Source organism: Rhipicephalus microplus, chromosome 10 (genome assembly GCF_043290135.1).
Source record: "Rhipicephalus microplus isolate Deutch F79 chromosome 10, USDA_Rmic, whole genome shotgun sequence".
NCBI lineage: Eukaryota > Metazoa > Arthropoda > Arachnida > Ixodida > Ixodidae > Rhipicephalus > Rhipicephalus microplus.
Window position 1 is genome coordinate 7,575,905 of NC_134709.1, and position 24,843 is coordinate 7,600,747.

General features: G+C 43.6%; 2 protein-coding genes across 2 annotated transcripts in view; both read right to left on the reverse strand.

The window, feature by feature from the left end:
- Positions 1-488: 488 nt before the first annotated feature.
- LOC119181901 (sodium channel modifier 1) lies at positions 489-10,607 on the reverse strand. The gene is made up of 7 exons (XM_075874955.1): positions 10,489-10,607; positions 10,224-10,294; positions 10,041-10,129; positions 7,944-8,056; positions 7,528-7,651; positions 4,388-4,685; positions 489-784 (listed from the first exon to the last, which is right to left on the reverse strand). The coding sequence occupies exons 1-7, from the start codon at positions 10,537-10,539 to the stop codon at positions 667-669; spliced, it is 864 nt and encodes a 287-aa protein (XP_075731070.1). The 5' UTR covers positions 10,540-10,607; the 3' UTR covers positions 489-666.
- A 2,209-nt stretch (positions 10,608-12,816) lies between these two features.
- LOC119180892 (uncharacterized) overlaps positions 12,817-24,843 on the reverse strand; it is a 20,893-nt gene continuing 8,866 nt past the window's right edge. The window contains exons 3-8 of the mRNA XM_075874978.1: positions 20,966-24,843; positions 17,081-17,176; positions 15,729-15,882; positions 14,878-14,989; positions 14,003-14,078; positions 12,817-13,265 (exon numbers count right to left, since the gene is read on the reverse strand). The exon at positions 20,966-24,843 is cut by the window's right edge and continues 2,420 nt beyond it. Coding sequence (XP_075731093.1) covers positions 12,846-13,265; positions 14,003-14,078; positions 14,878-14,930 — 549 coding nt within the window. The 5' untranslated portion in view covers positions 14,931-14,989; positions 15,729-15,882; positions 17,081-17,176; positions 20,966-24,843 and the 3' untranslated portion in view covers positions 12,817-12,845. The remainder of the gene's footprint in view (positions 13,266-14,002; positions 14,079-14,877; positions 14,990-15,728; positions 15,883-17,080; positions 17,177-20,965) is intronic.

The window sequence follows — 24,843 nt, forward strand, 5'->3', positions numbered from 1 at the left end:
ATGAGCAAGAAGTGAAGAAATTCAGAACCCAACGTATCTATGAAGAATGTGCCATGAGCACGAGAAACACGTCTGAGGACACACTTTTGTCAATTAATCTCTTTAATACAAAATCATCAAATATGTACAAGCAACACTTAAAGGGACACTAAAGATCAGAGGGCTTTTTCGCGCATTAGTAAAGAACGATTTCACCATCGCGAAAACTCCGCGCGCGGAGACGCCACCTTCGAATTCCCGCACCAAATACTGTGACGTTATCAATTTTTGAAGTCGTCTACTGGGTCCTATGAAGCTTCTAATAAATAAAATTGAAGGTCAGTATAATCAGTGGGTGACATAGACTAAGCATACGAAGTCTCAGAAAATTTTATCGAGCCAATGCCACGAAAATACGAAAAAAAAACATCGTGGAATTTCTTACGCCACTCACGGAGATTACGGCGCGAAATTTTAAAACAGAAACTTCAACTTCTCCGCTGATAATGAACTTATGGCAGTGATATTTCTGACATTGTTCTCAAAGTACAGTTCATCAATATGAAAACTCATTGTTTCTCTTTGGGGACCCTTTAATGGGACAAGTTGAGTGAGTTTCCACTGCCCCACTTAGAACTGCGCCTAATCGCTCTTTCAGATATGAACACACTCAAACTTCAGCAGATATCATGATACGGAATCCCCACTTTCATCGACAAAAGGCGGCGGTTCCTCTTCGTCACTGTCAAACTCGACATTCTCGTCTTTGACCCATTTGCCATCTCTGTCCAGCTTCCAGCCAGACCTGTGAACAAAAACATGTATCATCAGCTCAAGATACGGCTGCCCTTTATCACTGCTACTCAGGCCTGTAGCCAGAATTATCTTTTTTTTAGAGGGAGGGGGGGGAGGCACTTGCTGGCCTTGACTATTTAAAAAAAAAAAACACGTATCTTCCTAATTCATTTTCAATAAAACACCCCCCTCATGTATGTTTTGGGTTGGGGGAAAAGCCCAGGCCCCTAGGACATTCCTGAATCTACGGGCCATCTGCTACACGCTTACACACCTCATCCATCAAGAATATCAGCGGTAAAGCACTTATTCGTGTTGATATGCGAGTTTCCCACTCATTTTCTATTGCGCTCATAAAATAGCTGTTTCATAAGATTCTGCCTTTGAAGCCAGTTGCTCGCATTCCTCTGCTGCAATTATAACCACATAACCTGTACTGCATATACTCTTATTACAGCTGCATTTGTTAGCTCTACTACTATCAGGCAGCTGAGAACTATTTCGATAGCAATAATCAGCCACAAAGATTTGACTTCATGAGGAACTTAGTCTTCTTGAGCAAAAATTACACAAAGCTGGGACATGGTGACAGTGTTTAAAGCACAGTGAAAATACTTTTGTGTTTACAAAAGACTGCTTTTCTTACCTTGCTAAAATAGTCCGTCTATATATATATATGTGCACAGTACAAGCAATGACAGAGAAAATGGTGATAATGTGCTCATGAACGAGTAGTTTGCAAGACATCTTTAATGCCATTATGATAGTCTGAAAGGTTCTACAATAGCTTGAAAAAAAACACCAATGGAGTTGTTTACCATCAGCCATTTCTTCAAGAGCATATTATTTCAGGCCATGAACAAAGGCTCTGAAGTAGAGTATGTCACTTTGCTACATGCTTGTGCACAAGGCTGAAGTAAACTAAAGCACTGTCGGCCAAATCTACATGCTGAACAAAGTAATGTCAGTGAGTAACAGATTCCATCAGTTTTTGTGAAAAGCCTATCACATTCAGTAGCAGCAACAGATGTTGCCTTTTATAAATTTGCTTAAATATCACAGATGCTACTGTACACTGTCTCAAAAGTGAAAAATCAAATTGCTTCTTATTTTACAGCATTTATTCAAATGGCAATTTTTCTAGTAATGACTAAAAACACAGTCTACATATGAGACACGCTGTAGTGAGAAACTTCGAACCAAGTTTGAGCACCTCGGGCTCCCTAACAGTATTTATCCATGGTGCAATTAAACTATAAAAGAAGTAGCAATTTCCACACAGATGAGGACTGATACGATCTACGATATATTGGGTTTAACGTCCCAAAACCACCATATGATTACGAGATATGCCGTAGTGAAGAGCTCCGGAAATTTCCACCACCTGGAGTTCTTTAACATGGATTCAAATCTGAGCACCCAGACCTACAGCATTTTCGCCTCCATCGAAAATACAGCCGCCACAGCCCAGATTCAATCCTGCGACCTGCGGGTCAGCAGCCGAGAATCTTAACCACTAGACCACTGCAGCGGCGGCACAGATGAAGACTGAGTACCCACCTATAACGCTTGGTTGGCACTAAAAGGATACAACCTCATGTCTACATTATGCATGTGCTGCACTACCAGCTGGAGCTAGGACTGCAACTGCACCCCCCCCCCCCTCAAGACATTTTCTTGGCTAATTTAATTATGTATGCATGTGAGCAAGATTTGGCTTGAATGGGGTCAACTAGTGCCACTTTTACCTTAAGCCACGTTACCTAGTGCCACATTACCTATAGCCATTTACATTGTACACGTTTGCACAGGCATAAGTGGTGCTAGCTTATAAGCTATTGGCGAATTTGGAAAGTAGTCGGCAATCTTGACATGAATGCTTTGACACGTGATCTGGACAAATTTGACTGATGCCAGCCACGGAATGCTGGGCACTTTTGCCGAGGTAATAACTCAGTATGCTTGCATAGTAGTATGTCACCATGCATGAATAATATCTCATCAACAGAACCCATAGCTACGTGGCACTGGCATTAAACTGTTTCAGGACGCACTGAGGAGCATTCTCGTGTAAAGCTTGCTGACGAATGCACATGTACAGAAGGAAGGGGGGTCAAAATATCCCAGGTCACGCTGCCATAGGAATACATGGGATAGTGGTCTGGGAAGTTCTGACCCCCTCTCTACAGGCACATTTACACAGACATGAATTTGTAGATGGCAAGCATACTTGTCTTTTCAAGAATCATTATGTATGTATCAAAACATGAAGACTTGAGTAATGATATGTTCCAGACACAGTAAACTTAGTGTTCTGTTTACAGAAGTGAACTGAAGATAGAACTTCCATTTTCATGAAGGGGAAAGTTCATGCCAAATACTTAAAATGCAGGCTGCTCAATACATGGAGTTGCACAGGGTTAGAAGCAGAACTCCAACTTCTCTTTGAGTTTCCCTTTCGGAGCTGCTTAAATTACATGAAAAGATGCTTTCACCACAACAATTTTGCATCTCCTGAAGCCTGCCGGCCTTTGATTGCACATGCTGCACTGGAGGCCAATGTAGTAACCTAGCACTAGTAAGACAGATGGCACAAGTGTTCTAGTGCGGGATTACTTATGAACAAGAGGAGTTTTTGCCTATCAGTAATACTTCCTCTTGTGAAAGTTGGCTTACACATGCAGACCTCACTGCAGCACAAAAGAATGTAGTGTTCGTCATGTCCTGTTCCTTTGTCTGTCTTGCCCCACCGTGACTTCCGAATGGAAATTTATGCTCTGTTCAATATGGTGACGATGTTGCATGTGGATCACTCAGCTGGCTTACTTCACAAAAGGTGCAATCAAGAGAAATTTTGTTTGCTTACAAATTGTATTGCGGCCGCTGTTATTTTGAGTACTCGAGAAACCATCAAATGCTGTTGCTCATTGCTATGTAGTGGCAGCTATGCTTACCTAATTGAAATTTGTGGTTTATCATTTCAAAATAGCAAAATGGGTTTTAATGGGTAGCACTGTAGAGAATTCAGGTTTAATTTTGAACATTCACAATTTTCAAATAAACATGCAAAATCGATGCAAACTGGCATTTTTTGCAGTTTACTGGCATCAAAATACAGACGCCATAGCATCCGAGGCATAGTACATAAAATGGGACAAACCAAGAGACATGTACCACACATATAGAAATGCTAACTTATAGTTTAATCAAAGGATCAACCATAAATATGCGCCATAACTGGAGCGTAACAAGACATGTGCAAAAAAAGTCACAGGTCTGATGCACCTCTTCATGTCACTCTCAGATGTCATATTTATTTAGCTGATATTGAGATATGAATGGTTTACTGATGCATATGCTACCAAACATGGTGATAAATTGCACTTCAACATTAAAATGGTCATAGTGTTACTGGTGCTGTGTTTGCGAGGAATGTGTTTTTTGCTTTTTTTCCTACTCGGATGCTCTACACCTTTGGATGCTATAATCACCAGCAACTCTGCTGTGAAACCTTAGTCTACTACAGATGGCATGGCTGGGAAGTTAACGAGTGCTATGCAGCAAAATGACACAGCAACTAATTCAGTGCAGTAAGATACAAGGTTGTACTCACATTCGCAAGTTGAGAAAGTACTGCGCTTTCGCCTTCTCCTTGGCCTCTTCTTGAGTAAGATCTTTTTTGACATCCTTAGATACAGTCTTCTTTGGTCGCGCTGTGCTTTCACCATCGTCGCACCTTTGACTACTGTCACTGAGCCACAGACTTCTGGAAGACGGTGTCGTACTGCTGCGCTTGCTTTGTTCAACGACAGCAGTGAAGCTGTTTTTTCGCTGGGTTTTCTTGATGTATGCCTTGACTAAAGGGTTCTCTGCATTTTGCAAAACAGCTGGTGTCTTTGCCTCATTGATTCCTAAGGGTGAAAATACAACGTGCAAAATTAATTGCTGTTTGTAACAGGTGCTTTTATCAGTGTTTAGTACACCAATATCACAGAAATTCATCCATGTAGAACTTTAATTTCAGCTTGGATGTGCCAAATTGTCACAACAAATTTCTAAGAGAAAAACTGCCAGCCCTGCTCAGAATGCACAGCACAGTCACAAAAAAAGCTGGAAGAGCGGCCTTTCATAGCCTTTACAAACGCTTTTGTTCCATCCTTCGACATTCTTCGGAAAACTGTGGCATGGTATTCAATACACACTTGCAAAAAATTTCGTGCAATTTTCTGGTGCTCTGACTGATGACGATGAATATTATGCTTGAAGCTTTCATAAGGGGTTGAAGTATTCAATGACACACTCATTATGCAATTTACATTGTGTGATGCCTAGCTGTTCCTTTGCAGCTCTAAAATGCTTTATTACTCATATTTATGCAATTCCTTTCCTGATATCAAGCCTGCCTAAAGCCAGTTTACAATGAAGTTTCAAGCACTGGTGTGGCTCAGTGGCAGAATACTGGGTAGGCACGCAAGGTTCGAATCCCATTCTGTCTATGGCGTTGTTTACTTACTAAGCTTTTTTTCTTAATTTGCTCGACCGTGGTTACGAACACCGGCGGCGGCAGGCAAATATGCCACACACAACCCTCGTTCTGATCTCATAACAGCTTTCCCTGTAACATAAAAGGAAGCTCAAAGTAAGAGATGTAGAGCTTGGCCAAGAATGGCAAAGGGTTCGGTAGAGCAACAAAACAAATTTGCAGGCGTAAAAGAAAATCAGCTCATGCAGGGCAGGGTGGGCTGAAAATAATTGGAAGAGGTCTTCGTTCTGCACTGGACATAAAATATGATGATTATGATGAAGAAAATGAAATGTTAAATCACCATGCATTGTTACAGTCATCACGGTCACCATCCTAACTACGCCCGCTGCAGGGCAAATGTTTTGCCCTACATAGGGTACCCTACGTCTGATGTTCCACCAATCAACCCGGTCCTGTGCTTTCTGCTGCCACGTTATACCTGCAAACTTTTTATTATCATCAGCTCGCCTAATTTTCTCTCTCCCCTTCGTGCCTTTGCATTCTCTGGGAATTCAGTCAGTTGCCCTTAATGACCATCGGTTATCCTGCCTACGTGCCCAGCCCATGTCCACCTCTTCTTCTTGATTTCCACTATGTTATTTTTAACCCCCGTTCATTCCCTGACCAACTCTGATCTCTTCCTGTCTAGTTTAAGGTTACACCTGTCACTTTCTTCTCCACCGCTCGCTGCACCATCCTCAATTTAAGTTGAACCATCTTTGTAAGCGTCCAAGTTCACCCTTAGGTAAGTACCAGTAAGATGCATATGTTACGTACCTTCCTCTTGCGGGATAGTGATAGACCACAAATCATGATCTGAGAATGCTTGCCTAATGTGCTCCACACTATTCTAATTTTTCTGGTAGTTTCACTCTCATGACATTACTGTGCAGTTACTCCCAAATGAATACATGAATTGTTACAGCAGTCTTTTGAAATTCCACATTCTATAATTTGTGCCAACAGGCTGACTAAAAGAGATGAAATGTCAATTACGCTTGTGAATGTCACATGAAAGAGTAGCCTAGGTAAGTGAATGGGACCCCACATGATGAATTTTTTCCTGCATTTTTCTATAGTTATTCCAAAATCAAAGTTACTTAAAAATACAGTTTAAAGTCCTTGGCTTTTTTACAATACAATGTAGCCTACTATTAAAAACAGTGAACTTATAGATAAACCTGCAAATATAATGTGACATTCTGCGAGACATCAAGCTACCTATGCCACCTGGCTAAAGCCATACACACAATGAAAAAACACCCAACCCACCCAGCGATCTTTGTCAGAGCGAGATGTACAGCGGTGCCGAAGATGAAAGCATTCTCAATAAATCTTTCATGACTTGTAACAATACAGCTAATCTGGTTTCATATGCCAAAACCACGGCATGATTAGGAGAGGCGTCACAGTGTAGGGTTTCGGAAATTTTGACCACCTGTAGTGTTCCTTAATGTTCACTTAAATTGAAGCACACGAGCCTCTGAAATCTCGCCTCACTCTATACAACAAGGATTCGATCCTGAGACCATTGGAACAGCAGTCAAGCACAGAGTGAAACCAGAGAACAGACCATAAAAATCTATGACGTCAATATGAATTAGAGTGGAGCTTTACAGCTGGGACTTTCCCTCTTCATTCTTAAGTATGGACAACCACTGAAGCACCATCGACAAAACTCACAGCCATGGTTTTTCTAATGCTTTGCCTGCAGCTGGTGAAACGTGTCCCACCCTCTCTAACGACGGGGCACTGACTGGAGGAGAAAGGTGCGCCGCGTCTGCTGAAAGATGCATGGCTAACGTACTTAGACATACGTGGCTTTGTAAATTTCACAAGAGGAAAATGGCGGCAGACACTGGCTGCCTGTGAGAGAGGACCGGGAGAGGAGGCAGTTGTCGGTACTTAGGTAAAAGAGAAAATCTAGGGACTTTAGGTGGGACCTCTAAGCCTTGACCCCAGTACCACCTAACCTTTTGCTGAGTGAACGATGTGAAAGCTGATGATGGCCCAATGTGCACATCTGCTTTCTCTTGCACACATAGCCCTTTTTCCTTTTTACGCATTGGGGAATGGCGGCATCTGAATCTAAATAACATGTACGCAAAAATTTTGTATGCAAGCACTTCTATATGTGATCAGAATCTGGCTACATCGCCTAGATGTCAAATCCACCCTTGCACCATAGCTTGTAGGATATGTTATAGCTACAAAAAATGTGCACTCACCACTGGCACCTGTGCCCTCCTGGTCACCTCCTTTCTTTTTACAACAGCTGCTATAAGGTGCTGACTTCATAAGCTTGAGACGCGGTGCTTTCCTTGTGGCTTTTACTGGTGCAGAGCCTAAAAGCTGAGAGTAAATTATGGAAAAAAACATAAAGGTCTTGTTCAGTAAAAATAGTACTAAGTGGTCAAACATTGTGCACAATATGAAAATGCATGCAAGTTGTCAACTGCTAATCAGTTAGAAGTCAGAGGCAATCAATTATGCTACAAATGCTAAAAGCATACATCCAACAGCAGGTCAATTTGTCTAGATCTGTTCATTAATAATGAACCATCAAAGGACCGAAGTAATTGGGGACCTTAAGTCATTATTTTATGAAGCTTAGCGCCATTTCTGTTATCGTAGCACTACTTACCTTGGATCGATCAAAGCTTGTAATTACTGTTCCAGCGGCTGCATTTGCTTCCTGTAGCCTTTTTTCCAGTTCACGCTCCTTCCATTTTGTATGTGATAAGTGCCGTGTCAAATCTGAAAAGAACAGTGAAGGTACTGTCATTGGTAACACACAGATGTACGCCTAAATTTTTGTTCCTTATGTCTAAATATACTTAGTCCACATAGTTTTTCAACACAATAACATTCCTCACTCCCAACAAAAATGAAGAAGGTAAAATTGGCTCTTGATCACAAAAGTGAAATTGGCTCTTGGTAATTTTCTCGTGGACTGAGGCTCGATCATTATGACAACTTCTGATCATTTTCCTTTCTAAACAGCCACTCATCGTCGCTTGCTCGGAGTTAACTTCGATGTTAACTCTGATCTTAACTGTGAGAAAATGAATAGAATTGTGAGAAAAAGTGAAAGAATGAATAGAATAGCATCATTACATTATCAGAGTCTTGGTTTCTCAAAGGGACACTCTAGTGAAATATAAAAGCAGTTTAGATGAATAAATGATTCTTTTGAAAACTCTATAGTCATTAATTCTGTGACACGAGGTTAGCAGGTAGAGGATGGAATGAAAGTTAGAAGTGTTGTGCTGGAATTTCACACCATAAGTTCAATACATGAATATCAGTGTAATGTCATGGATTACAAAGTATTTTTGCATATTTTGGTCACATTGATTCGTTGAATTGACTATGGTAAGACTTTGTGGTCCTTGGAACAATAAATAAAAAAATATACCGAAAAGTAATTACGTAGGCCCCTTTGGGGATGCCATCAAAATATAGGAAGTCATGGTAAGCTGGTGTGAGAACTTCAAGGCTGCGTCGCTGCTCATAGTTTCTTCGGGTGAAATTTTTTGCTCGACAAACGCTTCCTTGCAGTAAGTTTGTGCATTCGGTATTATGAAACTGCTATTTACTAATACGCCAGAGATCAGTTTTTCGTTTAGTGCCTTTTTAAGGGCTTTTCTGAAGATGGTGGGTGAATAGGTTTCCTATGAATTGCAGAATACCAACTAAGTTAAAGGAAACCGGAGACAGCACGAAACACAGGTCAATGACCGAGAAGGACCAAGCGCTGTTCATACCTTTGATTGACCTGTGTTTCGTGCTGCTTCCTAGTTCCTTGAATATGTATGAACCCCTCTAAACAAGCACTCTAGTGGAGATCAACAAAATGATGCATTTTATTCCTAGACCATGAAGAAACAGCAAATGTGCTTCCTTCAGTTGTGAGCTGCCCTTTAACACCACACATTAGCATTGGGCGTCCATTCTTTGCACCCAAGGTATGAAATAATGTTTATATTGTAAAGCAGTCATGACACCATCACCCACCAATTTGTAGTTTTCAGTGAAATATAGAGTCTATTGGTGCCTGTACATGTTTGAAAAATGGACTGTAAGAAATATTTCATTGGAAAATTAGCCCTACAAGTAGGCTGCTATAAACACCACCCACTGCTAGCAACCACCATTCTGCCATGGCCTCTGTAATATCATTGACGATTCTCAATAAGACTTCCACTAATTCAGGATCCTCAGAGTAACCAATACAATCTGTCCACCCACATTAGACAGTTCATTTAAATACTGTCGATAGCTGTCGGCTCAATTTTATGTGTGCATGTCGCATGCCAACAGCACATGCAGATGAAGCTGTCCTTTTTTTTAGCTAGATTAACAGACGTTGATGAGACTAAGGGTTTGTGTTCACATAATCACAAGCTATTACCGTTTTCTTTTACAATTACGAGAAACCAACAAGACCATTTGGTAGGGATTTGGTAGGTTAAAAAAAAGTAACTGCGGCCTGATAATTTCTTTCCTTCTTTCCACTGCATCTTTCTAACTTCATTTCGTTTTTGTTATCTACGGCTTCAAGACAAGTAGTTTTAGAAGCACTTGTATGGTTAGGCGCCAACTTAGGCGTTATACGCGAAATTTATTAATCTGTAATATGATGTATCGAAAAGGTTAGGATTGAGGATCGAGAATCAGCCCGACGCTGGGTCTTTCGCCCGGCATCGAAGAGCACCATAGATTCAGAAAAATGCCTTACTTATCAAGTGTCGTTTTCCTTTTCTGTGCATGGCAAGCATTTCAATGGTGTCGAGGACAGGTCGGTGTGGACACAGCGTGCACGCGTACCTGAAATAGAAAGAAGGTTATCAGGGTCAACAGACATAGCAGCTTCCACAGCACAGCTCACCAACGCGCTGTGGAAACTTTCGCCAGCCCTTACTTTCCATTCTTGAGTAGAAGTGCTTCGTCTTCCGGTATGTGGCTCACAAGAATTTCACTAACTCGACGTTTCTGCACAATGAAAACAAGAGCAAGGAAGTGGTGATGACGAGTTTGAAAGCTGATGCACATGCGGCTAGTTTCGCTGTGTGGGCGCAGCTTCGTACCAACGTGCTCGTGTATAACGATAACAAAATGATCAGTGAGAAAATACATCTGTACATATCACCATTAAAAAACAGTGTGACCAATTAAAGAACGCTCACCTGCAAGTCTTGCAACAGCGCTGTATCCGTGCCCTCTCTTTTAAACGCCATTTTTTGTTTACAAAATGCACAGCATGGATTGTCTACGGATTGACTCGTAGTGGATACGTGGTTACATTGTTGGCAACAAAATTTACGATGACGTCAAACTTTTCGTTGGCTTTCGGCCAATGAGCTTTTGTGTAAAAAACAAACAAAATCGCAGATCATCAAGCAACCCCCCCCCCCCCCCCCAAAAAAAAGGAGATAAACTATCACAGAGCAAGCCAAATGTTTTTTTTGTTTTGTTTTACGTAATCACACGAAGCCAGATTCTGAAATTTAGTGTTTAATTTCCAGCCCACGCATTTTAAGCGTCACTGTGCTCTACGTTCGGCTGCGTCGTTGAGTTTCGACATATAACGCCACGTTCCTTCCTCAAGTTTTCTTATCACCCCGTTACGTTGTACGCGATTCTCAGCGCAAACTGCGCCTACAGTGTTCCAGAAGCTTCAGGCCTGTCGTAAATCATTTTGTTGAGATTACGCCCACGTCGTGAGCATTCCAGATTATTCTGGAACCTACGTTGCCACTAGCTATAACGCTAGAATGTTCGAAGGCGAGTGTATAAATTCCGTCACGCTTCGCCGCTTGTCAGTTGATCGACGGCCGACGCTCTGCTCACCGCTATACCAGTGCCAGTGTCTCGCTCTAATCTAACTTTCCTTTTACGTGGCCACAAGCTCGGCCCGAATAAACAGTTTAACATTCCACCTGCAGCCTGCTCCCTTCGTCCACGTCACGACCCCGTGACAATATGATTGTGCAAAACACTACGGGCTGCCTTTTCTTCTTTTTTGCAACCACTAGTCGCCCGCGTGCCCCCTTGGCTTTATTGCTTAGGTGAGCAAGCTTTATATCGTGAAAAACGTGAAATTGAAAGAGAGAAATGAAAGGAAATCACGAGAGCTGGTTACTTTGATACCGCACTGAAAACCAGCAAACAATAAAGTCAAGAAAAGTATATAGGGCTTGAACTGTACTCTCCTACGTGCATTGTAGTAATTCCGACACACATGTGAAGAAAGAAAAGTGGACGAAAAGACAACTTGCCACCGAACCTGCAACCTTCGGATTACGAACCCGATGTTCTTATCAATTGGGCTGAGGCGGCGGTCGGTCCCCGGGTCCACTTATCGGGTATTTATGTGCATGAAAACCTGTAAGCGCCACTGGTATCCACGACGGTGAATGTTTCTCTTTCTTTTTGCCAGGCAGTGTCACGCAGCACGTGAATCTTTAAACCAGTATTAGGCCTCGTATACTACCACAAGGCTTAAAGTATGCCGGAACGAGATCCTAGGCATGAATGGATGAAGGAAATAAATTTTGAGAGCTTGCTTTTTCTTTCTCTTTTTTCCCTTTTTTCGCGTAACCTTTGACACAAGTGGACTTACTACTGAAAACCAGCTATGAACCAGTAATGTGTAAAAAAAAATCGAGCCCTCAATATTTCCAGTCCCCCAGAGCGGGTGTGAGCCATGCACTTAGGTCATCGTCATAATAATAATAATAATAATAATAATAATAATAATAATAATAATAATAATATTCCCTTCATTCCTTTGTGACGAGTGTCTACCCCATCCCCCCAACCTAGCGCTGACTATAACGCTGGGCTGTTAGCGTTGATCCGTCTCTGTTATTTGTCCTGTGGTTCGCACTGTTTCTCGCTTACTTGAACAAACAAAAACCAGCCCAAATAAGCACGCTAGTGATGGTAACACACGCGACTGTTTCTACTTTAATTGATCAATATTAACGGTGTTCCTGTCACTCACCTTTTCGTCTGTGGCACTGCAGATGTAACAAACCTTCTTCACATTCCTCTGCCCCTTTTCGCGCCGTGAGCCATGTTTTCTTTTATCATCATAGTCACCGTGTTTTAGTCCACTGCAGGACAAAGGCCCCTCCCAACGATCTCCAGTTTACCATATCCCGTGCAAGTCAATTCCATTTTATCCCTGCGAACTTCCCAATTTCGGCACTCCATCCAACTCTCGGTCTTCCCCGGCTGCTTTCCCCATCCCTTGGCAACCACTCTGCAGCTCTTCTTGGTCTATTCTACGCATTACGTGGCGAGTTCATTTGGTACACGCCACTCCTTGTCGTTCTCTTACTAATACTGTCGTCCTTCGATGACTTGATGTTTCTCTTATCATTTTGCTACGTGTGTACGTGGTCCTCAACATTATTCCCAGTTGCTTTCTTATCCCCCATGTTTCGGCCCCAAATGTTATAACCTGCAGTATGCTGTGACTGCACACTTATCGTATTATTGACGACACCTTTTCTTTAGCAACGCTTTATTCAAGAATTCAATTCACGAATTTGTTGAAAAACCGAGCGAAGTCCAACTTCCTGTGAGGATAGAGGTGGTTGTGGTATTGGACGGAGAAGAAACAGACGTAGCACGCCAGGATTGGCACGATGCCGCCCAAGACTATCATAACGCGACACCGGTACGACACGGGCGCGTGCTTGTTGAGCCGTCCAACGAAGAATACGGTGCTTGTGGAATGGCTCGAGCGACTGCCAGGTTGGCGGCGATCTCGGAGTCGTCGTCGCGTCTCGTACACGGCAGTCTGGAGGGCCTCCCTGCTCCTGTCCCTTTGGAGCGCGGCGTGCGTGAAGCCGAGCACGAGACGGCAGCCCTTTGCGTTCGGGAGTGGCCGGTAGCCGTGGGGCTGGTCGCTGGCTGCGATCACGGCCCGCCCGCACTTGGCAGGGACGACGGCCTGCACGACGGGAAGGTCTGGACGAAGGCTGTTCTGCAATACTTCCTCACGACCAACAACTATCGTGAGCAAGTTAACTTCAGCGCTCGAAAGTGATAACCAAAATGGGGAAATAGGACAGATAACGAGATAACAAAAGCATACAGACAAAGCAACTGAGATTGCATGTGCAATGCGAGAATATAATTTATTTCACTCTCAAGAGAATGACGGAAAAATATTTCTATTACAACAGCAATAACGTACACCAACCAACACGCACCCTCGTTAGCGATCATCTCTCAGAGTTAGGTAACGTCTGTCAATAGACCTTGTGACAGCTGAGAAGAAACACCGCCTTTCTGGACGGTGGAACGTGAGCACAATGACTGACGTCATAGCCTCAGCAGTGCACTTTTAAGAGTCATGTCTATTTAGCAAAGTTCAAAGAAGATAACGGCGGCGCCCAAGAAGCTTTCTGTCAAAAGCAAGCAAACACTATAGCAAACGTTAGAAGGCATGCATTAGCCGACATTTAAGCCATGAGCAGACCGAAAGACCAACCCCACTGTATACTCATCACTCAGCCAACACCAGCCGACATTAGCTGTCTCTTTAACTACGACCTAAGCCGGTGATATTTAGCAATGAAAGCTTTCATTACGCGCGTAAGTGTGGTAAAATAGTAAAAAGCGCGGAGCGTTTCGTGCCACATGACGTATACGTTGTTGCGACCCAAAACAACGACGAATTCTTACTCGTATTTCGGAGCTCAAGCGACTGGTGAAGACGAAGTGGCCGCCTTGCGAACCCTCGCTCAGGAAGAGTGTGGCACTGCAATGAGTAATAGTGACCAACGTTGCATGGTTAATTAGGCTTTCGCCTCTCGCAATAGGCGTGCATATATGGGTTCACCGTCGGCGGGTGGGGTGAGGGCATAGTTTTATCTCAGCACCCGCCCCGTTGGTTGATTACAAAGAACAGCATGTTTAACAATGGACGAAGCAATGAGGATGAAGTGATGACGGGTTTCTCACCGATGGCCTGCATTTGGTCCTTGAAGTTTCGGGAGTAAACATATGAGAAGTACGGTAAACAGCTCTTGTAATGTAACATGAGGGGGGCCTTCGACCGCAAATATCATCCGAAACCTGGGTAGCCGTATGGCTTTTTGAACAGTGACGAAAGAGGTCTGACCATATGCACGCGGACAACTTCTCTCCCCCCCCCCCCCGACTGTTCCCTTTATCAGAGAGCCGCACTGAGCAGAAGATTCTACTGCAGTAAAAGTTGACGATGAACAAACTGACAGGACAGCCAGCTTGCCAATTGAGCAGACTCGACAGTGACTTAACTCAGTGGGGAAATCTCATGAAAGTTATGCAGCAATACTAAACTAGTGGCATAGGTGCGGAAGCTGCACGTAAGGGTCTGAAAACCTTACATTACATACATTACAGATGTAATATGCGCCCATAAGCTGCATATCACTGTCCTCACGGTTCAACATAGCGAAAAACGGAAGTCTTATGATCACCTGAGTAATCCATAATGATATTTGCCTGCAGTAAAAAAGTAAGTGCCAAGAAAGAAGCTTACATGATACGCTAATCTAAAGAAAATGCCCACACACCTATAGTTCTGCCATTTTGCAGGTGCATTCCGCTGAAGGCAAGCGCCGTCCATGTGACGGTCACAGTGGACCGTTTCACTTGATTTGCGCTCGTCTCTGTCAGCAGATGGCTCTGCGTAAGAATGATAAAAAAAGGCTTTCTTGGTGCTCAGGAAGAGATTAGTTATAGTGGACAGCGCACAAAAAGAAAACACACAAAAGAAAGAAACAGGACACGCGCTTGTCCTGTTTACTTCTTTTGTGTGTTTTCTTTTTGTGCGCTGCCCACCAGGGATAAGTTCCAACTCGCCCGCCTTTCGGTTCTACTTCAGAAAATATTACACTTGCTCATTACCGCTGCGCAGTTATCGATGTACAGCCAGTGACAACATAAAATAAAAGGTAAAAAAACTAAAAGAGCTCGTATACTATTTAAAAATTTAGCGAAATTCATTTTTTTATTGTCCCGTGAAGAGAAGACAGAGACCACAGGCAATATCCGGAGGGCAACCCGAGCCAGAATTTGCGGTATTCGCACGCATACGAACGAAACCTCTCACAATAAAACAAAAATATAAGAACCTAAGTCAATAAGCAAAATGAAGAGGAAACACCAGAAATCACTGGTCACCAATATACAACAATGCAGTGAACGCTTACAATTAGGCAATACAAGCACAACGCCTTAGCCATGAAATCATTTTTAACAACAAGCAGATATATTAAACAATTGATTATATGGCCTGTGTGTTGTAGCATAGTCAGACCTGTGTTTCAGTTTAATATAGTCCGACGTGTAAATGTACACTTCCCGCGCTGAGTAAGAGAGAGAGACGAGGTGGTTCTTTAACAAGCAGTCACTGAACACTCACTTCGAGAAGAAGCCCCGTGACACTCTAGTCGAGTCGTGTGGAAACTAAGAGGAGACCGTAACGCGAAGTAGGCCTCTGCGTAGCGGCGAATTTTGCTCGACGACGCCAGGACAAGGTTGGCGACATCTAGAGTGCTGGGCGAAATGTGCAATGCCTGCAAGAAGATATAAAATAGATTAGGATAGACCAAACTAAAGTGCACGAAGAGCTGCAGGGAGAAATTTTTTTAGGGGGGGGGGGGAGGGGGGCTTTGTGACTCGACCATCGTTTACAGAAAATCGCATAATTCGGACATGCTATCTGGTCCCGGCCATCATATGTATCGTTCAATGTTATCAAGCTCGGCTTAACCACAGTGGTTGTTTAGAGCCCATATCGATTCAATTAAGAAACAGGGGTATTGAGAAGTGACCACATCGTGTACGAAGTTGCGAATGACGGAAATAGCTGCTTTTATGCAATATAAGTACTACAATTACGTGATCGTCAATTAAAAAGGTGAAAGTGCATGAATGTAACAGCCACTTGTGGCTATCATAACGTGATGAAGACACCATAAGACGTCATCATGACGCCCCATTCGCCAAGCCTTGTGATATCGTTAGGGCGTTATGACGATTCAGTAAGTGAATGCCCGTGTGCTCATTTTTCATTGTATTTAAACCCACTGGCTCAATACGTAGCGCATAGCACGGGGTAAGCAGAACATTGCACAAAACATTCACGCCTGTCATTAAAGGGGCCCTGAAACACATATTCAAGTAACCATGGAATGACTTCACTAAAAGAGCTTTTGCCTCACGAACTCAACGCCGCAAAAATTTCAAGAGTCCGTCCAGTACGAGTGGAGTTACAGAGATTTGCCACACGCTGCAATCACATTCTCTCTTCTCTCGTACCGACGAAAGCGCTGGAAGCTAAGCAGTGAGGGATGGCATGGGCAAAGAAAGAAAATACGTCATGCGCGCCTGGTGACCTTGAGGACTTTTTTTTTTGTTCTCTTCGAATACACGACTTTCTCAGTGCGATCACACGCGTGGACAAGTCACGGCTCTCCTCAGCGGTCCCTTTAACGACCGAGCGCGCCATGTTCAAATCAACCAATGGGTGATTGAAGGTCTTTTACCGAGTCATTTTTGAGCTTCTTCCGTCATTTGTCGAATGAAGATAAATCATTTTTTAGCTGACCTTAAAATTTTGTTGCGACTTCCAAGCCACGTGCTGCGCTATAATGTTTGGCTCGCGTGTTCTCGGGAGCCTCTACTACCGATCGGCAGCATTTTCTGACCATGCCCATAAAAGTGTTGCAGGGCCACTTTAAGAAAATAATGAAAGCCAATTGTTAGGCTTACCTCAGTGAGCCATTCCGCATCAGCACTCCAAACTTGGACGCCTCGAGACAAAGACAACGCTTTCTTTCGCAGGTGACTGCTTTGCAACGCTGTCACCTGCAAGTTTTTTTGTTTTTTAGCACGAGATTATTTATTTAGAAAATGGTTTTCATCCTGCCATTTAACAATACACGCCACTGTTCACTCTTTATTAAATAAATTAAGGCATGCAAACACGTACGAAAGAGACAATTGACCAAAAATATTCAAAGAAAGAGGTCAGCGCCCGTCCTTGTGTTTTCTTTTCTTCGTCCCATTTTTGCGCCATTATTTCCTTATTTGAGATGTGTACCAATCCCGCCGCCCGGGCTTTTGCAACAAATACCTTGTTTACTTATCTAATGCCCGTATTTGCACGCCCTATAATTTATTTATTTATTTTTACATACTGCAACCCGTAAGGGCTATGGCAAGAGTGGGTAACAGGCCGGTACAAAACATGGTGTAATACTTTGCGAAGGAAAGCAAAATACAAAGTGGCAATACATGGCATCACATGGTGGCATAATGAAGACATGGTGGCAAGGAAGAGAACACAGTAAACACAGTAAACAGTGAAACGGAAAAAGACAAACTGTCAAAGGGTATTTATGGATAACAAGAACTCATTTAAGGGCAAAGAACGTATGTCATCGGATAAGTTATTCCAAAGTTCAACAGTTCGTGGAAAGAAGCTAAATTTAAACGTGTTAGTACGGGCGTAGAATGGTGTCATATTCAAAGGATGGTATTGGCGTGTTGAAGAAGGTCTGGAACATGTTAAGTAGCGATCTTTTGAAAGTTTGCACGTCGAATAAATTATAGAATGTAATAACTTGAGAGACTCAATGTTCCTTCGCGATGAAAGTAGAGATAGGTTCAAAGATGGTAATGCTGACGTAGGTGAAAAAGCAGAGTCATAACGCCTGAAGATGAATCTAATGGCCTTTTTCTGTACCGATTCTATTTGTTTTATTTCGCACTGGTTGTAGGGGTTCCATACAAGTGACGCGTATTCAAGCACGGGGCGGATAAGGGTCTTGTACACAGTTAGTTTTGTATCGCTAGGGGCCGCAGATAGTGTACGCCGGAGGTAACAAAGATTTTTAGCGCTTTAGAAGTAATGTAATCAATATGGTGAGACCAGGACAGGTTAGGAGTGAAAAGCACGCCAAGGTATTTATATTGGTAAACTCTCAGCAAAGACAGTCCATTAAATGAGTAGTGGAAATCTGAAAGAACTAATTAAAGAAAAAATGTTTTTGAACATTCATGTGTTTTAGACTGAGGTCCACCAGGAGTTCGCTGGCATATTTACATGACGAAAATACATCATAAAAATACAGATGACAAAGAAATACGAAGAAAAGCAAACGTTTCGTTGATATGAGTGACCTGATACTTGAGAGTTGAACCGATGGCCTCTCGATCCACGGCGATAGATGTCGAACACTGCACCAAATCACTCTGCATGAGCCTTCACAAATGCACCTCGTCTCTCACACTTTCTCTCTTTTCACAGTGAAAGTTTGTTGGCGACGATTGGGGGGGGTGGGATGTCGCTGTCACGTGTCGGTAAAGTACTGCGTCATGACTCATGACACTAACGAGCATCGGGACGAGGTGCATCGATAGTGCCAGCTTTCGGTTCAGCGAGCCAACAATATCTAGTGTCTTATGTCCCAAAACTGCAATATCAGGGACGCCATACCGGAGGACTCCGGAAATGTTAGCCACCTGGTGTTCTTTGACATGCACCGCGCGCCTGTAGCATTTCGCCGTCATAGAACGCAGCGGCCGGCATGGAAGCAACGTCATTCGGGTCTATTCGGGTCAGCAGCCGAGCGCCACCATCGCGCAGCCGCGGTCCACAGAGAACACACCAACGGAGAGCGCCGCCTTCCCGCGTTCATGGCTGAGCCACGAACTCTGACTCTGAAGCGCTGTGTGGTACAGGCATGGGCAAAGGCGCAGAACACGCACATTGTAGTTTTTCTCTCAAAATGAAATGACTTCATATTGAGTACCAGTGATACTGCGCGGGATTCAGCATATGCTGAGTCAGGATGTTTGTTAACTTCTTCCTCAAGTAGTACCGTACTTACGCGATTGTAGGTAAACCAATTTTGTCTTGCTTTGAAATTGGGTAATCGACCTAGAATCGAAAACGAGTTTCGGTTGTGAAGTCTTTCTTAAAATGACGTCCCCGTGTTTACGCAAACCTGGCTTTTTTGCATAGTTTTTAAGTACTGCCGTAAAGCCACCTTCGCACATCGGTGGCCTTACGTTGTGTTATTATTATTTTTTTATAACAAAACGTGCTCGTGCCCCTCTATTTTTTTATGCAGTGCCATTCTCGGAGATCGACCTACATTCGAGTCGACTTCCAATCGTGTAAATAAGGTATGTGTAGTTTTACGTCACAAAACTACAATATGATTGCGAGGGACGCCGTAGCGGAGGGCTCCAAAAATTTCGACCATTTGGTGTTCTTTGACGTGCACTGACCTCCATCAAAGCTACTTCCACTACCACAAAGGTTAAGTTACAATTATGCAGTCTGCAGTGTATTTGAAAGCTGTACAATTTTTAATTTTGTTATAGTTGAGTATATTTGCTGCCACTGCCTTACGTATATAGGGGGTTGAGAACATAGTATATTCTCACCCCTTCCATCAACTATGTACTTGTGAAAATAAAAACAATTATTATTATTATTATTATTATTAGTCGTCGGGATAAAGATGGGTCACCCAATTAGCATCAACGTGGGTGAATCTACGTCAACAGGAGCTATAGGCGTTCAAATCCAATAAACACTCTGCAAGCACGCTTACATCAATGCATAATAAACAGTCAACTATACTCCTGTGAAGAAACGTCTACTTTTCTACTACACAGATTCATATAACGAAGGGATCAACCTTTTTTTTTTCAGATTTTTACTATGAATCCTTATCGAATAGGTCACTTTTCTGAGGTTTTATTCCTGTAAGCAGTATGTCAGTTAAAGGGACCAACAACCAAGCTTAAAGGGTACCTGCTTTCTTCAACGCACCGAAAAGCTTGCAGGTCAGAGTGGCTAATTACGAACGACTAACGCGGAAAGCGGCATGAAATATGTGTAATCGAAACCTTCGGACCTGAGGCGACCGTGCATCAAGTCGCATGCACTTGACGCGGAGAGCGGTTCATGTTTTGCGCACGGCAATTTTGTGAGCATGCGTGCACCTGTTTATTGGTGTTAGACGCATCCTTGAAAGCGGTGACATGGTGACGAAAAAAAAATTCTGCTCTAGTACAGCGCTAATTTTGCTATCAATGTAGCACTAATGTAGTTCTTGTGCAGGTCTTGGTCGGTTAGTCCTAGATCTCGCGCTTAATACAGCTCCGAATGCGCGTAGCCAGGGAAGGAGGGGGGGGGGGCTGCAAAACTTTTCCGAAATTTTTCAATTTTGCGTGCGTGTATATAAAAGTGCACTTACGAACGCACGCACGGACATACGCAAAGTATGATTGCACTCCCCCCCCCCCCCCGCTCTCAATAATAATAATAAATTCCGGCTACATTCCTGCAGCTCCGCTACCGAGAAAGCCGAGGGTGTGAGTAGCACGAGCGACTTTAACGATTCCCTTGGCAATCGCGCATTTGACTAAAGCCGCTCTCTATACCTTCAGAAAAGTACAGGATTATTTTGATTTGCGCCCCTTCCTCTTCTCCCCGTCGAAGCAAGGTCGCGGCGCGTTACAGGGGGCGCCACTCTCGCAATCTGAAGAAATAAAAGCAACGCGCCAGAGAGATTGCCAAGGCAGGCTGCATGACGTCATGCTCCCTCCTTTCTTTTTTAAAAGAAACACAGAACCTACGAAGTTCCTAGTAATCTGGCTGCAGTCTCGCGGAGAGAGGAATCCTTCGGCCACCAGCCTCTTGGGTCCGTTCAGGCACCACTCGTCCCTGGTCAGCCTGATGCCGTCGTCAATGAACTCTGCGTCGCAGTGCTGCCACTGTCCCTGCGCCGTTCAAGAAGGCCAGCCGCGTGACACCAATGAGTTTGCCTCTTGATGTCGAAGTTAAACTTGAGATATGTTTATAATTGACGATCGGAGCACACCAATAGAGACACCACGATCGAGGTTTCACAGTGACAAAACCTTCACCAAAACAGCGCACTTTACAGAGGCAACCTTACAAAAGTAGTGTATGACGTGGTGTTACATTATGGTGAGAGAACAATACTGAGCAGCACCCTCCCCTTCGTTTATTTATTTACTGCACAGTACTGCAGGTCATAACAAGCCCAAACAGAAGAGACAAATCAAACAAATCAAATTAAAAAAATTGGTTTACGAACTGATAAGACCATTAGTAATAGAACAGGGTTTCACGGCTAAACATATATAATAAGGACTAGGTAAGGGGCACATAAAAATTATATAACTAAAACGACAATTTTTCCAGTGCCACTCCAAAATTAGCCTGCTCAAAAATGGGCTTAGACTTCGAGACCGCCTTTTAAGCTCCTGACGGACTGTTAGTTGGATCAAATATTTCGGAGCAAAACCTCGGGGACACCAGTACATACCACGAATGCTGTACATGCAGGACGCTTTTTTTTTCATTTAAGGCATTATTAGAGATACAGCTTGCTTGTGCTGACCAATACCTGCACAACCAGTATGCGCACATTCGAGAGCGTTCGGGCTATGACAGTTCGTCTTGGGCTACCGCGATGTTCGTCAACAGCTGAGACCATCGCGATAGCAAACTACCACCTAGACAACACGCATATTGTAATACCTTGCAGGCCCGCCTGCTCATCTTTTAGCCTGACTGGGTCCGACGACTCTCACATGAGGGTATTAAGACCCCTGAAGAGAGTTGACGCGTCTCTTTAAAAGGAGTAATGCACGTGGCAAGCAAGAACTCTAAAAAAAAGGCTCTTTTTTGTTTGTTTGTTTTTAGAGTGCTGCAGGAGACCGACCCCGTGCCTAATTTTGTCAATTATGTCCTACCTTGCGTACCTACAAAAAAAAAAATACAGCTCCAGCGAGAGCTCCAACTCTCTCATAATACATAACTTGTCCACAGGTTCCATTGATAATTGCGAAAATGCGGTCAAAACCACAGCTCTCACCTCCACGCTCAAGCAGCATTCCCTGCTCTTGTAGTTTGAGACATAAGCGAGCGCAGCCCCCTCTATATACTGATGCCTCACTGTGAATGGGTCTGCAGGACCGATGATCTTCCCAGCAAGAACCACCACCGTAAAATAGACGGAGACACTGTCGTATGAGCATGACTGTATTGGACAGCTGGCGCTTTAGGTCATCATAAATAAATTTTTAGTCGTTGTTTTACCATCATAGATACCCGTCGCGCACGTATTGGTTTGAAGTTATTTGCAGTCAGGTGAAAAAATATTGTCTACATTTGCGATGTTTCATGACGAAAACGTTGCTTTGACTGCCTATTTATGGCACCTAGAATACACTTTTTAGTGCCTATAAATCAGGACTCTATTCATGGCTGTTGCTCAAAAAATCAATACATTGGTGAATGAATAAACGAATCAATCAATCAATCAATCAATCAATCAATCAATCAATCAATCATTTATACTGTTGTCGAAATACCTTCAAATATCTTTTTAGTGCCTATAAATTAGGACTCTATTCATGGCCGCTGTTCAATCAATCAATCAATCAATCAATTGCTGAATGAATGAATGAATCAATCAATCAATTCTACTGCTGTCTAAATACCTTTGTACAGACCGCGGCGGTACAGTTGAAGAGAGGCGGCGGGAGGAGCTCCGTGACTTCGTGGTGGCAGCCCGAGTTGACGGCGTCATCGAGTTGCAGGCGGTCGTCGGCGCAGAACTTGTCCCGCCGTCCGCGGTGCGCACACGGAGGCGACTCGGCGACGCCTTCGAGACGGCGCGAAGTTGACGACGCGTGGTCTTCGAGGTTGACCAACGCGAGACGCTGAGATGGCGAACGCCGAACAACGCACGTCGCCGGCAAAATGAGAAGACAGACCGCCAGACCGTGCAGCAAGATTCGAGCCATGCGAGTCGATGTTGCTTGCTTGTCAGCATTGACGCCTACCCACTACGGGGGATTGGCCAAGAAGCCGGAGGCTTATCGGAGTGTTAACATTCTGACAGGACAAAGGGAAAATTCATATATTTCAATATAGAATATTACGTTGTTTGAAATAGAATATTGGGTTCGATTCTTTCACCCTCTGTTCCGTTTTCGCGCTGTTTTGGTCCCCCTATAACATGTACAGGAGGGGGGGGGGGATAAACTTAATGTTTCTAGGCCACGCTGACATAGGAATCCATGGGACAGTGGCCTGGCAACTTTTGACCAGTGCATTACAAACTGGCATACCGAGATACCCTTCTATAATATATAAATATAACACCATCACCGTTACTACGCTGAATAAAACAAACCACAGAGCGCATGAAAATTCTAAAAAGTGTCCTTTATTCGGCACTGATTGTGAAATCTACAGGTACACAATTATATTTTTTTTTTCAGTACAGCCGCATGCCGGTACAAACACGGCGGCAGCGCCATCTACAAAAGAGAAGAAACAGCACCCTGACATACGATAGCATCTGCATAGAAACTCCAATCACCGGTGCGAGAAGACAAAGGAATCGCGCCGCCCCAGGCGTGCGGCACGATTACAGGTTATACACAACGCCTGCCAAGCTACTAGTAACATTATTACTACTATACGTCTCCACGAGGTACGCTATACAAGAGTACCGTGAACATTGTTTAGTACTTGATTTTAGAGCGCAAAACACAAAACACACCCTGCGGTTCCAAACGAATGGTGTGTGGGGCCGCATGTCGTGCGTACTCCCATGCTAATCAAAATGCTTCCGAGCGCGCGTACTCATGTACTAACCAAAGTACGGCAAATGTACAGAGCGTGGCCGAATCTAGAATGATGGAACATGTATTGCCAGTGCAACGCAGATATTTAGCCACGCTGTCAAACGACGATGCGCCGCGATTCAGTAGATTTAAGTGAACCTTCATGCGGTGTTTTGCGAACGTTTTTTTTTTTTGCGCTGGATAAAGTAACCTTTTCTATGACCATAGTCGGGCGCATGACGGGGTCATAGACGACCCCCCGCCCCCCATCCACCCACCACATTTATTCAAAAGGGGGACGCCAATTCTTGTACCAAGGGGGTGCTATTCCGAAATTATCTATTAGGGGGCGCCAAACAATATCTCCGCCAGACCTTTCACGTCGTTTTGAATGCATACGTTTTGACAATAAAGGCGAACAAGCGCCCTTGATGTTGGTTTCAAATAACTGTTCACCCTGTGTATGACATTTGACCCGTAATGTAGAGGATAAATGGCAGCTGACTTTTCTTAGAAGCCCGTTATCATTTCACTTTCATTTTTCTTTTATTGTGTAACTCTTTTTATTTTGGAATAAACAAACGGGGATAGGGGGGGGGGGGGTCAAACGTGGTAAAACTTGACCCCCTTTAATGAAAAATCGTACGCACGCCTATGGTACATGGCTGTCATTGTAGTGCTTTACGTGACATTATGTGGTATATATCACGGCTTCCGAGACCTGTAGCCGCTCTGCCCCATCTCGGACGACATAAAAAGCCCCGCCAGACACCTTCGGGCATCCGCGATGTTAAAGGTTGTGCTTGATTCAGGTCATAGACCGCTATAACAGCCCGAAATATCTGCCT